The sequence below is a fragment of the Rhinopithecus bieti genome, unplaced genomic scaffold (assembly GCF_001698545.2).
Source record: "Rhinopithecus bieti isolate Rb0 unplaced genomic scaffold, ASM169854v2 scaffold_21531, whole genome shotgun sequence".
Classification (NCBI taxonomy): domain Eukaryota; kingdom Metazoa; phylum Chordata; class Mammalia; order Primates; family Cercopithecidae; genus Rhinopithecus; species Rhinopithecus bieti.
This window is the reverse complement of record NW_016810386.1, coordinates 323,693-338,314: the sequence shown is the minus strand read 5'-3', so window position 1 is coordinate 338,314 and position 14,622 is coordinate 323,693. Positions and strand designations below refer to the sequence as shown.

The window sequence follows — 14,622 nt, the reverse complement described above, 5'->3', positions numbered from 1 at the left end:
TTAAAATGAAACAAAGGAAAACCCTTGTGTTTTATTCTCTCTATCAAGCCTCTAATAATGCCTCCTGGAATAGTCTGTAACCCTATTTTCCTTAATGTCGTTGTGTAAGTATATGAAGATAGTGAGAGGCACACATTTTTGCATACAACTTATATGAATTGGAGATACAGAAATAAGCAGGATTTTTAGGTAAACTTTAAATGGCTATCTCAACATTTTTGTTTCTTTTTCCCAGCCAACTACTATTATTGGTGGAGGTGAGGAGACAGATAAGATCTTAATTATTTATTTTAATTCAAATACTAAATGCTTGCAATATGAAAGACCAAGGACCAGTTACTACAGGAGATACAAGATGATTAAGACCAGCCTCTGACTTCAAGTTATTTACACTGTAGCAGGAGAGATGACAGTTACACAAATGAGGACCACAAAAGAGAGTAGAATAAGTACTGTAAGAGAGCTCTAAACAAAGTACTGTGGAAATTCAAAGGGACGTGAACTTAAAGCCAGTTATTGAAATCAGGAATAGCATTTTGGAATGCCACAGAATATTTCCAATTATAAATACTCAGTAAGCAATGTGCCTCTGTGTGTGTATGTATGCATAGGGTTTGAGGAGTGGAATCTATTTTGTTTTATCTATCTCATTTTGATTTAAAAGTTCCTTCCCAAATGAGGCTCATAGCATAATGGAAAGAACATAGACTCTTTTTTCCAGTCCCCGTTCTGCTTTCATTTGTTTGGTTTGGATAGTATTAGAATCCCTATGAATTGGATTACACATTGCAATTATATCTGCCCCCATATGTCTCATCAGAAGGAAGTCCAGTATTTTCCTCTTGGGGCTTCTTTTTCCTCCCAAATTGTCTGAGAACCCTCAGGGATTATGTAGGCAGTGCAAAAGGATAGGAGGTGGTAGATCCAACTTTCACACCCAAAGGGGAAAGATCCCCACAGTCTGCTGTTTGCTTTCTATCATCTCACAGGGTGCTGCTGAAAACTGGTCCTCACTGTGTGACCAGCCAGTAATGCTGAGCCTGTTCTCTGCATCAGCTACTCTGATGCATTATGGAGGAGGAGCCAGGTACTCTACTTGGACTCGTGGAGCAGAGCTCCTAGTGTTGGCTCTTTTAGCCTCATGCACTACCATTTTCCTCATGTCAGGTGGCCAAGGAAGCTCTGGGTCAGGATCTGTTGACACCTACCGCTTAACAGACCCGGAACTCCCAACCCACATTCCTTACAGAGTCTGCCCCTGGAAAACAGGCAGGTGACCCCTTTTCCAGATTCCAGACACCAGCACTCTCATTCCTCTCTTGCCTTCTCTAGGCGGTGAGGTTAATCACCTACCCTTCAAAGGAAGACTGTCCTCAATTACTCACAGCTGCTCTAGCCTCTCAATCAAGGTACATTTACCATCCTTCTTGAATGGTGTGGGAGTGAGGGCCCTATAATGATTCAAGGTGATTATTGACTCACTCTCACTGTGGAAAAATCTGTGACGGGCATCCTGCTTCGTTAATAGTATCTATCACATGGTGCTGTTGTGAAGACGTAATGAGATGGTAATAGGCAAGAGCCATGGAAGTATTATTGATATTCTGTCATTCCCTGTAAATCTCTTCAAAGGCTGCCCCCTCGGCTTAGGGCAAGTGACCTGATGCTACTTTTATAGTCCAGTCTCATTTTGTAACACTCTACCCTTTTGCTGTATCTTTAGCCCCACTGGTCTTAAACTTTAAGGCTTTTCTCCTTCACTGGGCTTCTACAAACACCATGCTTTTGAATAAAGTGGCTTTTCCTTCTCTCTGCCTAGTTGAGTTTTGCATCACTGTCTCCTTTTAACAGACATTCATCTTCACTGAAATTCTAATACAAGTTAAATCCCCATTATGTGGATTAAGAGACCCTTGTTCTTTTCCTTCTTAGCACGTATCACAAGGTCAAAGGTATACACATGGTGACCACTTGTTTAATGTGTTTCTTCTCTGGACACTAGCACCAAGGCATGTGTCCAGGCATGTCTGCTCTCTTCAACTCCCGGAAGTTGAACTATTAGGTTCCTTGTTCTCAGAGCCCATCCTGTTTCACTCTGTTACTCTTGCAGGTGAAAATATCTGTTAAATCATAAGCAGAGTTAAAAGATAACGTGGAGGCTGGTGGCTTCCTTCCATCTTCCTGAGTGGAAATGTTGTGCAGTTTTGTGCTACTAAATACCATTTTTTTCAGATTATCATCCTTACCATATTCAAACAATAGAAACATATTAGACTCTGATGTATTTTTCTGCCAAGGAACAGTAAATTATATACATGTTGGTCATTGAGAAGGAAGGCTTTGTGTTTTGAACCTAAAAGGTGTACTTTTATTGTTACTAAACCTTTTAACATCATCACTATTTAAACATAATGGTGACCCCTAGTGGATGTTCTGCATAACAGACTGAAAGATCAGAAACCCCCTACCTGAATGAAGCTCTTGCTTTGTAATAATCAAGTTGTCTTTTTCTTTGGATCTCTATTTTATTTTATGCTAGAATTTAGATGTCATGAAGAAGACTTAATTTGTGAGTCTGGCAGCTTCCATTCCAGCACGTATTTGTATTTGTCTTTGGTTTTATGCATAATTCATTCTATAAGCAGAACAACGAAATTGTAAAGAAATAGAGAGTACCTCAATCCAAATAACGTTAGGGATTTTTTTTGTCCCATCTGACCCTTATAATTGTATATAAATAGTTTTTACATACAGTTATAATTATATTGTGTACATAATATTTTGTGTTCTTTTATCACTTGGCATTACTTTATTTGAAATGAAGTATCTGCATAGTCTACATATTTTTCATTTTTAATGGCATATAGTATCTCATTATGTTGATACATGTAGTTAAGTTTCATCTTTGCTTTTAGCTTTTCCTTACCATGGCAGTTAAACTGTGTATATCTTATTCAAAACACAGTAATCTGTATTTTAGCACTCCAGGTAATTTCTGAGATCTAGTTGGAGTGTGAAACCGTGGTCAGGGAATGATTTACCTTGAGGCAACATCTTGCCTGCCCAGCTGATATTACATATGCTGTTAAATAATGCCCTGCTGTCCTCCCATGCCCCCATACTCCTTCCCTCCTCTTTTTGATGAGGCCTGAGATATAGGTTGAGTAGCCCTTATCTGAAATGCTTGGGACTAGAAGTGTTTCAGATTTCAGATTTTTAAAAAAATTTTTTGGAATATTTACCTTATGTACCAGTTGAACATCTGAAATCTGAAAATTGGAAATTAGAAATGTTTCAAGGAACGTTTCCTGTGAGCATTAGACAGGAGCTCAAAAAGTTTTGGATTTGGGTGTTTGGGGTGTTCAACCTGTATGTTGTTTTCTGCCTCCATTCATGATAAATCATTGCCCTTCCAAGTGAGCCAAGATGGGAATAAATCTCCGGCAGTCTTTTTTTTTTTTTTTTTTTTTTTGAGAGACAGAGTCTTGCTCTGTCACCCAGGCTGGAGTGCAGTGGCATAATCTCGGCTCACTGCAACCTCTGCCTCTGGGTTCAAGTGATTCTCCTGCCTCAGCCTCCCCAAGTAGCTGAGACTACAGGTGCATGCCACCATGCCCGCTAATTTTTATATTTTTAGTAGAGACGGGGTTTTGCCATATTGGCCAGGCTGGTCTTGAACTCCTGACTTCAGGTGATCTGCCCACTTCGGCCTTCGGGCCGAATTGCTGGGATTACAGGTGTGAGCCACTGCACCTGACCTAGTCAACACAGTTTTTAAAATCTAACCAGGACGTACATTTCTCCCTCTTACTCCCAAATATGCATGGATTTGTCAGTTGCTTTCAGGGAAACGACAAGGAAGTCATTGATTTTTAGAAAGTTGGAAAAGCTGGCCAGGAGTGGTGGCTCACGCCTGTAATCCCAACACTGGGAGGCTGAGCGAGGCGGGCAAATTACTGGAGGTTGGGAGTTCAAGACCAGCCTGGCCAACATGGTGAGACCCCCATCTCTACTAAAAATACAAAAGGAAATTAGTTGGGCATGGTGGTGGGCACTATAATCCCAGCTACTCGGGAGGCTGAGGCAGGAGAATCGCTTGAGCCCAGGAGGTGAAGGTTACAGTAGGCAGAGGTTGTGCCACTGCACTCTAGCCTGGGCGTCAGAACAAGACTTTGTCTCAAAAAATAAATAAATAAATAAAAATGGGAAGTTGGAAAAGCCTACTCAGTGTCATAATTTAGGAAGCTGACAAGTAAATATTGTTTTAACTGATTTTGGGTAGGGATCTGTTGTACATGGTTATGACCTTATACTTAAGAAAATCTGATACAATTTAAATTTTATTCTTTATACTTAACTATTTTCTTGATATCCTGTGGTAAACATCAATTTTACATTCAGAAAAAGAGCTTTTCTAAATTACAGAAAACTTGTAAAACCTGTGGAAAAATATGTAAATTATCCAAACTCTCATCACCCAGGATAATGTCTGTTAATATTTTACTGCATTTGCTTTCAGCATTTTCTTTTTTTCTTGAGGCAGGGTCTTGCTCTGTTCCCCAAGCTGGAGGGCAATGGTGTGATCATGGCTCACTGCAACCTTGACCTCCCAGACTCAAGTGATTCTCCTGTCTTAGCCTCCCAGGAAGCTGGGACCACAGATGTGCACTACCATGCCCAGCTAATTATTTTTTTAAGAGACAGGGTCTTGCTATGTTGCCCAGGCTGCTCATTTTCTGCCTCCATTCTTGATAAATCATTGCCCTTGCAAGTGAGCCAAGGTGGGAATAAATCTCCACAATTTTTTTTTTTTTTTTTTGAGACAGTCTTTCTTACTTTTGATTGGTAAAACTAGAAAATGTAACAAGGTATGGAAAATATTAAGAATTTAATATAGCTATTCTGTGAAATAGATTCTGAAGAGAATTTAGGTTGATAAAAACTTCAGTTATAATCCCAGGCATTATAAAATCTGTTTCTGAAACATTTTCTGCTCGGTTAATATATTTTCTAATGAAAAGCTCAGCTAAGAGGAACCATCGAAAACAGCATTTCCAGATCCATAAAAGCACATTAGTGGAGAAGACCCTAAAATATACTCTTCCGTGTGTGTGTGTGTGTGTGTGTGTGTGTGTGTGTGTGTGTGTGTGTTTATGAGCCATTTAAAGAAATAATGGTTTTGTGGGCCAGGAATTTGGGCAGGGCTAATTTCAGTGATTATTTTGCTCTATATGGTTGCCAGCTGGGGTCATTCAGTGGTTGTCTTCCCCCTCACGTAGTAGATGGGCTGCTCTGGACAGTCTAAGATGGCTCATTCAAATGTTTGCTGCCTTGACAGGGCAGGTGGAGGGCTGGGCTCAGCCAGGACTATTGACTAGAGCCCCAACACATGACCTTTCCAGCATGCTACCTGCTTTTTTTTTTCTTTTTAAACGATAAAACATTGTCATTATGATGAACCTCAGTTCCTGTAATACTTTGATGCCATCAGTGTACTGGGGTGTGTAGCACTGTTGCTTGTACTCCCCAGACCACTGCTTTGAGTCTTTTTCTTCCCCCCGCCTTAATTTTTTGGCTTTATAGGCTGATTCTGAGCTGGGGTCTGGAGCAGTACATTTGCTGTATAGATGACATCTTAATATATTGGGCACTTAATTTGCTGTGTGGAAGCTGCCTTGCTGGGCATAACTAGGTGCTATTTCAGAAACTTAAAATAAGCCTTAAAGAAGGAAATCCTGCAATATGTGACAACATGGGTGAACCTGGAGGACATTATGCTGAGGGAAATAAAGCAGTAACAGAAGAACAAATACTGCATGGTTCCACTTATATGGGATATCTAAGAGAGTCAAGCTCATAAAAGCAGAGAGTAGAATGGTGGTTGCCGGGGGATATAGGGAGCGGGAAATGAGACATTGCTGTTCTGCAGGTATAAAGTTTCAGTTATCCAAGATTAGTAAGTTCTGCTTTATAACATCGTGCCTTATTAATACTAATAAGATATTAATACTACTGTATTTTACACTCAAAATTTTGTTAAAAACGTACATCTCATGTTAAATTTTCTTATTGTAATTTTTTTAAGAAACAAATTTGGAATTAATCATTTGAGATAAAAAGGCAGGAAAACATCAGAACTTAGTGTTTTTCTGTTTATTTACCCCATCCCTATATTCTTGATAAGACAGTATATTTTGAGAGGGCAGAGTATGGGGACAGGGCAGGGTCAGTGATGAGTTCAGTTGGAAGAAGGGCTAATAGACTTGAAGCTGTGCTTGCATAATCACCCTGTTTTTGCTTGAATTATGTTTATCTGGAGTGACTGATGGTATGGTAGCTAAGGCTCCCCAAGCTATTCATTGTCTCACTGTTTAGGATTGGGGGTCATATGCAGTCAGCTCCCCATCACTACTGCCTCTCTTTGGAGTCTCTAGAATGGCTTTTTAATTTACATTTGTCTTCTGGCTATTCCTCTCTTATCAGCCTGTTGACATTTAAGGCTCTACGATGGTATTTTTTAGTTTGGATGTCTTTGCATCATATTTATGTATTTATATTAAAACTCTCTAGCCCTTTGCTGTGAATGGGGTAATAGTACCTAGCTCAGAGTGTTGTGGGAATGCTTAAAGGGCTTTAGAAAATGTTAGCTATTACTGTTACTGGATAACCATCTTTTAAACTTCCTTTTTTAGAAACTGATTCAGCAGTACAGAAAGAACTTAGAAACCAGACACCTGCTCCATCTGCAGCTCAAACTTCTGCTCCCTCTAAGTACCACCGAACTCGATCTGGGGGAGCCAGGGATGAACGATATCGATCAGGTGAGGAGAAGCTGCAGAATGACCAGCTGAATTGTTTTCCTAACAATAGTATGAACTGTGTATCCTGAGAGCTTCCAATACTTGTTTTTTTTCCCCCCCATGAGGCAACAAGTCTATATTAACTCATTCACCAGTTATTTATTTTGTACCCGACTATGTGTCAGGTATAGTAGGTACTCAGTAATTTGCTGGAAAGGGAAGAGTACCTAAGACTGTTTCCAGCTAGGCGACATGGCTCACGCTTGTAACCCCAGCACTTTGGGAGACTGAGGTGGGCAGATCACTTGAGGTCAGGAGTTTGAGACCAACCTGGCCAACATGGTGAAACCTCGTCTGTACTAAAAATACAAAAATTAGTGGGGCATGGTGGTGGGCGCCTGTAATCCCAGCTACTCAGGAGGCTGAGGCAGGAGAATCACTTGAACCCGGGAGGTGGAGCTTGCAGTGAGCTGAGATCCCACCACTGTACTCCAGCCTGGGCGACAGAGTGAGACTCCGTCTCAAAAAAAATAAAGACTGTTTCTGCCCTCAAGGAATTTAACAGTTTAAGAAGAGACCAGACAAGCATACAAGCACAAAGGCCATGTGAATAAATAAATAAATAAGAAAGTGGAGGGCTGGGTCTCGTGGGTGGTACTGGGAGAGCTCAGTGGATTCTATTGGAAGAGGCAGGCCCTTCTGTGTTTGCCAGAGCTAGAGCTATTGCGTAACTGGTCTCTCTTAATTGATGGAGCTGAAAGAAAACTCTCAATGAAATTTCAAATTAGTTATTTCTTCTAACCCAAAAAGTACCTACAGGAAGGGAAGGAGCAAGGTGTGCCTGTGGCAGCAGGAGCATACTCCTGCTTGCACTGTGCTCAGGACCACCTGGTGGCCAGTACCAGGTGTGCAGCTTTGATAAGCAGAGGAGCGACTGGTAGATCCCTAGAGCACGTGGTGCAGCAGGCCCTTCCGATGCCCACTTCCTGTCCACTGCACCAAGAGTAGTCTCTGCGGCACATTTCTTGTTTTAAGAAGTGGCAGAATTAAGCAAAAAGACTAATGGAGATATTATTTATTTTCTTCAGATTTTTGTCTTCTTTGTACTGACCAAGGTTGCCTTAACATTTTCTTGAACTGAAAAACACAGTCTGTATCACATCCTCTCAAAAACTGCTTTAGAGAAAATGAGGAAAGGATGCACAGTTGAAGAGCTGCATCAGCTATTTTGTGAGCTGGTTTTACTAGATAGATATTTTCACACACAGAAGGAGAAAAGGATGAGAAGTGTCCAGTCAGGGGAAAAAAAATAGAGGTGGTAATTTTATAGCTAAACTGGTCTTGAGTGATCAAGAGAGGCTTGCTCAGAGAACAAGACATCTAAGCTGAGCCGTGGCAGACAAACAAGAGTTAGCCAGGGAAATAGTGTTCAGAACTTGGAATGCAAGGGCCAGAAAGAGGTGGGAGATGAGGCTAGAAGGATTACCAGAGACCAGATCTTGTGGGATCTTGAATGCCACTGAAGGATTTGCAGCAGAGCAGTAACATCATCAGATTTGTATTTGTTTCAGTAGCTCACTCCAGCTATAGACTGGAGTGCCTTGGCACAGGGCCTTCCATGTATAAGAGCTAAACAGATATTTTGCAGAAAGAAGAGAATAGAAGTATTTACTAGTAGGCCAGGTGCGGTGGCTCACGCCTGTAATCCTAGCACTTTGGGAGGCCAAGGTGGGTGGATCACTTGAGGTCAGGAGTTCGAGACCATGCTGGCTAACACAGTGAAACCCCATCTCTACTAAAAATACAAAAAAATTAGCCAGGCATGGTGACGGGCGTCCGTACTCTCATCTGCTCGGGAGGCTGAGGCAGGAGAATGGCGTGAACCCGGGAGGTGGAGCTTGCAGTGAGCCGAGATCGCGCCACTGCACTCCAGTCTGGGCGACAGAGTGAGACTCTGTCTCAAAAAAAAAAAAAAAAAAAAAACACGTAGTAGTTACTAGTTAAGGAATGGATTAGAGAAAGGGAGGGCTGGAAGTAGCAAAGCATTCAGGTGCTGCCCTTTGTTGCCAATCACCTAAGCCTGATTTTCCAGCCACCTAGTGTTGCCTTTTGAGGCTGGAGCCCAGGTTCAGCAGCAGCATGCTCCAACCTGTCCAGAAGGGTTTTTAGCCTTCACAGCTTTCATCCCTGGCCTTCTGGGAGTGTGTGTGTGTTTTACCTTCCTTTTTCTTTGTTTTTACAGCATGTAATAAAGGATTATTAAGGATCCAGAAGGGTGATTTTCAACATTCTATATCCAAGCCAATCAAATGTGAAAAAGTTTTTTGTGAGCTTATTTAGTACTATAAAATTTTGAGCTTCACCTGTTAAAACCCAGCTGTAATCTGTAGTCCCTGCCCTTTTGCACCATTGCTTTTTGATCATCCCAAGTATTAGAAAGCGTATGCTGTGGATCAGCTGACTGTGGAGATTGTCAGCTAGGAGATAGTCAGCTGACTGTGGAGATTGTTGGCTAGGTGCTGGTGTACTGGAGAGTTTTTAACAGTTGTATGTTCATCTCACTGGGAGTTTTTCTGTTTGTGTGCGTGTGTGTGTGTGTTTAAAGGATAGTAGCAAGAAGTAGGCCAGAATGAGGTGAAGTAGGGGAGAAAAAGTGATTTAAAAACCTTGAAGATATTGAAAGCTATGAGGGTCCTACAATCCTATCAGGAGGGGAATGTGAAAAGAGGATGCAAGCATAGACTTTGGGTGAAAATCAAATTTTTCAGTGTATTAGGAATTGCTCAACTAAATAGCGAAAGAAAGCTCAGGATGTGAAAGAAATTGAGTCTCTGAGAATTCAGGCTTCTCCTAATAAGAAGAAATCAGCAGGGGTGGCTCGTACCTGTAATCCCAGCACTCAGGGAGGCCGAGGCAGGAGGATCATTTGAGAAGAGACCAGCAGCAGCTGCAGAGGTGGGGCAGATAAGTAGTGGAGATTGATGGGAGCTGAACTTATATCTGTTTGCTACTCCAGTCATAGAAAGGGTTACATTTACATATCACGTGCAAAAATAGCTGAAGAATGTAGGGTATGTTTAATAAAAATTGCAACAATTCGGAATAAAGTGATGGCTACATAAGAAGGATTTTATATTAATGCTGGTAAGTGTAATTATAAAACCCTTTCTTATTTGATGGAGGCTTATTAACACCTATAACATTTCAACCAATCATAATTAAATCTAAATAGACTTAGTGTTCACATTTCAGACACAGTATAAAGAACTTACCTTTATTCAGAGTTTAGATTATCTGACCTGATTCCATTCTTTGTGCTTTAGCCAAGAGGGAGCTTACATTTCAAGTATACTACCTTATTAGTATATTTCTTTTTTCTGCACATCCAGGCATGATGCACCTCCATACGCGTAGTATGGTCTCAAATGTAGAAAACACAAATTAATGCCTGAGATGGAAAGTGATCTTATTTTAAGTCATTCTGACTCTCTTGATGTTAATCTCTTGAGAAGTTAGGTACTTCAAACAAAACAACAAAAATAAAACAGGACGTTAGGGGAGTATTTGTATTACCTTATTCAGCTCAAACATGAGTACTGGAAAATGATACCCAGCTTCCACATGCTTCTGGGAGAAATGTCCAAAGTCACTTGTGTCTGGGGACTGAACTCTGGAAGTGACTTCTTTATCAAAGATCAAGATGAATTGTGTGGTGTTGAATGAGTCAAATTCAGTTAAGAGAGCTGCCTGTTGTTATCAATAGGAGTCGTTGCTAATAGATAACTGACCATCTCTTTTTGACACTGGTGTATGGGTCAAGGTTTATCATGTTAGAAAATAGTTGGGTGGCTTGATTTGTTTTGTGATCTGTTGCTGTGAATGCCTGTGACAGGGAAAAACATGCTCTGTAATTACTAATTATCCAGATGTTACAGGCCTTCTAAAGCTTTGTTAATGTGAATAATTCCCTAGCTTTGTCCAGTTTGCCATTGCATGTTTCATATCACATATAAAATACTTTGGAAATGTACTCTTTTAATTAGTAAATTTAAAATTTGATTTGCTGTTGTCTGTTACTTTCTCAGTAGAAGTGATTAATCATTTTCTAAGACAGCTAGGAATCATTTTTCCTTCTAATATAAGGAGGACATTTTTCTCACTTTTAACATACCTAAAATCAGAATGTTTTATACAAGATGACATCATAGATTCAATTAAATATGCAATCGTGATTCAACTAAGTAAATTCCAAGGATGCTACAATTGTATAATCAATATAAATGCAGTATAAAATTATTTCATTTCAGAGCTAAAAATAAGTTGGTAATGTCTTAAAAGTAATAGCCCAACAGTTTGGCAGTATCTTTAAAATTTTAAATAGTCATGCTCTTTATCCAGAAATTTTGCTTCTAAGAATTCATTTTATATAAACAACTCGTGTGCATAAAGATATATACATACATATACAAAGCTGTTTGTTGTGGTGTTATGTATAGTCCAATGGTTAAATAAGTCATAGAATGTTCACACAATAAAATTTTATGAAAGTTAACTTGAGGTAGATGTATTTGTGCAAATATGGAAGGATGTACAACATCCTTTTTTTTTTTTTTTTTTTTTTTGAGACAGGGTCTCACTCTGTCACTCAGGCTGGAATACAATGGCACAATCATGGCTCAGTGCAGTGTCTAACTCCTGGGTGCAAGCAGTCTTCCTGCCTCAGCCTCTCAAGTAGCTGGAACTACAGGCACACGCTACTGTGCCAGGTTAACTTATTTTATTTTAATTTTTTTGAGATAGAGTTTTGTTCTGTCGCCTAGGCTGGAGTGCAGTGGCACGATTTTGGCTCGCTGCAGGCTCTGCCTCTTGGGTTCACGCCATTCTCCTGCCTCAGCCTCCCGAGTAGCTGGGAATACAGGCACCCACCACCACGCCCGGCTAATTTTTTGTGTTTTCAGTAGAGGCGGGGTTTCACCATGTTAGCCAGGGTGGTCTCGATCTCCTGACCTCGTAATCCGCCCGCCTCGGCCTCCCAAAGTGCTAGGATTACAGGCGTGAGCCACTGTGCCTGGCCAACTTACTTTATTTTTTGTTGAGATGGATCTCACTTTGTTGCCCACGCTGGTCTCGAACTCCTGATTTTAAGCAATTCTCCTGCCTTGGCCTCCCCCAGGTGCTGGGATTACAGTGGTGAACCATCTTGCCTAGCCCAGAATACACTTTTTAAATAGTAAAGGCAAGACAGTATGTAGCATATAATCTGATTTTTATAAATAATATGTTTATACTTGTAATATTTATAACATTATTATGTTATAATAATATAAACATATGCTACTATGTTTATAGACATGGAGACCTGGAAAATATATACCAAACTATTGAGGCAGGATTATTTTGGGAAGTGGTGGGTCTAGGGAGAATTTTACTTTAGCATTATATATGTTTAGATATTTTTGCAATGTGTATTTTTTTCAATCTTTTATTATGGTAAAATAACATAAAATTTATGCATATTGTAAATTTTAAAGATAGATTTTAAGATCTTAATTATTTTATTTATTTATTTTGAGATAGAGTCTCGTTCTGTTGCCCAGGCTGGAGTGCAGTGGCACGATCTCAGCTCACTGCAACCTCTGCCTCCTAGATTCAAGTGATTCTTCTGCCTCAGCCTCCCAAGCAGCTGTGACTACAGGTGCGTGCCACCACACCCAACTAATTTTGTATTTTAGTAGAGACGGGGTTTCACCATATTGGCCAGGCTGGTCTCGAACTCCTGACCTTGTGATCCACCTGCCTTGGCCTCCCAAAGTGCTGGAATTACAGGCGTGAGCCACCGCGCCCTATCTATTATTATTATTACTTTTAAGACAAGAGTCTCACTCTGTTGCCCAGGCTGGAATGCAGTGGTGCTATCTTGGCTCATTGCAACCTCCGCCTCCTGGGTTAAAGTAATTCTCATGCCTCAGTCTCCCGAGTAGCTAGGATTACAGGCACATGCCACCACACCCAGCTAATTTTTGTATTTTTAATAAAGATGAGGTTTCCCTATGTTGGCCAGGCTGGTCTCAAACTCCTGGCCTCAAGTGATCCACCCACCCTGGCCTCTCAGTGTGCTGGGATTACAGGTGTGAGCCACCATGCCGGGCCTAGTTATTGTTCTTAATGACTTTTACTCTAAGTATGGATTCTTCTGATTTAATGCTGGGAGCTAAATGCAGTACTAACTCGCTTTGCCACCCTAATTGTGAACTTTTCTGTCTCTGTCCAAATCTAATCTCTGATCTGGTGATGACTGGCACTGGCACACCAAGATCATTTTATTTCTGATACATTCCTCATGCTGTAGAAGGTAAGTTGAATTCAGTTCAGCAAGCATTTATTGTAGACTTCCTATAATTTGAGAAAAATGTTAGATTGCTAGAGAAACCTAGATGAAAACACAGGAGTGTTTCTTCTGTTTTTCTTGTCCATCTCTTTTTTTGGGGGGTGGGGTGGGGGACAGGGTCCGGCTCTGTTGTCTAGGTTGCAGTGGAGTGACACTGTCAGCTCACTCCAACCTCCGCCTCCTGGGCTCAAACTATCGTCCCTCCTTAGCTCTAGTAGCTGGGACTACAGACAAACCCTGCCATGCCTGGATAATTTTTGTATTTTTTGTGGAGGCAGGGTTTCACCATGTTGCCTAAGGTGGAGCGTTTTTTTTTTCTTCCCCCACCTCAATACAAGGTACAGAGGTGACACAGAAGAGGGAGATGGGAAGGCATGCGGTGTCAAGAATGGGCTTCAGAATGGAGGTGGTGATGTCTGAGCCATTTTGAAGGATGGATAGTTATTTGGATATTCCAGGCAGAAGAAACATAATTTATCAAAGCAGGGGAATGTGAAATGGAAAATTAAAATATCCCCTCCTCTTCCTCTCCACCCTGCACTGAGTAGTGCCCTAATTAGTGTTGTGATATCCTATTTAAGAAATTAGTCATTGCTGCTTCTGCAAGAGGTCAGTACCTTAGAAATTAAGGAAAAATGGCATGACTGCTTGTTGGCTTGCAAGGAATTCCTTGAACTATACCTCTCTGCTTTATGACTCAACCCACCTACACATCTGCCTTTCCCTCTATCCCTATCTGTCTGTCTATGGAAGAATCCTAACAGGTAAGGGCACTTGGTCTCAGTTCTCGCCCTGGTCCTTAAAGCCCAGCTGTGCCACTCATGGATCATATGCTAACCACTTTGTAAAAATAAGCCAAGAATAGGAGCAGCTGGCCGGGCATGGTGGCTCACGCCTGTAATCCCAGCATTTTGGGAGGCCGAGGCAGGTGGATCACTTGAGGTCAGGAGTTGGAGACCAGCCTGACCAAAACCCGTTTCTACTAAAAATACAAAAATTAGCCAGGCATGGTGGCGTGCGCCTGTAGTCCCAGCTACACGAGAGACTGAGGCAGAATTGCTTGAACCCAGGAGGCGGAGCTTGCAGTGAGCCGACATCATGCCACTGCACTCCAGCCTGGGCAACATTTCGACACTCCCTCTTAAAAAATAAAAAGAATGGGAGCAGTTACTTTGAGACTAAAAATAACAGATTCCACTTATCTTTTTGGGAAAGATGAGAAAAGAAATGTTTCAGTGTTATCCATAGATGTGGGAGGAAGTGGCTACTCTCTTATCTTGGTGGTAGGTAAAGGTATTATTATTTCTTTTGTTACGAATGAGATTGGACATTTGGAGATATGTTTACTGGCCATTTGTGCTTCTTCTGTAAACTACCTATCCATTGCCTAAGCCTATTTTTATTTTATTTTATTTTATTTTATTTTATTTTATT

At 40.9% G+C, this 14,622-nt stretch overlaps 1 protein-coding gene across 4 annotated transcripts in view; it reads left to right on the top strand.

Moving 5' to 3' along the window:
- The window catches only part of DIP2B (DIP2 acetate--CoA ligase B (putative)), a 266,458-nt gene that overhangs the window by 142,294 nt on the left and 109,542 nt on the right, over positions 1–14,622 (top strand). For all 4 annotated transcript variants that reach the window (XM_017891753.1, XM_017891752.1, XM_017891751.1 and 1 more), the window contains exon 3: positions 6,693–6,821. In XM_017891753.1, coding sequence (XP_017747242.1) covers positions 6,693–6,821 — 129 coding nt within the window. The remainder of the gene's footprint in view (positions 1–6,692; positions 6,822–14,622) is intronic.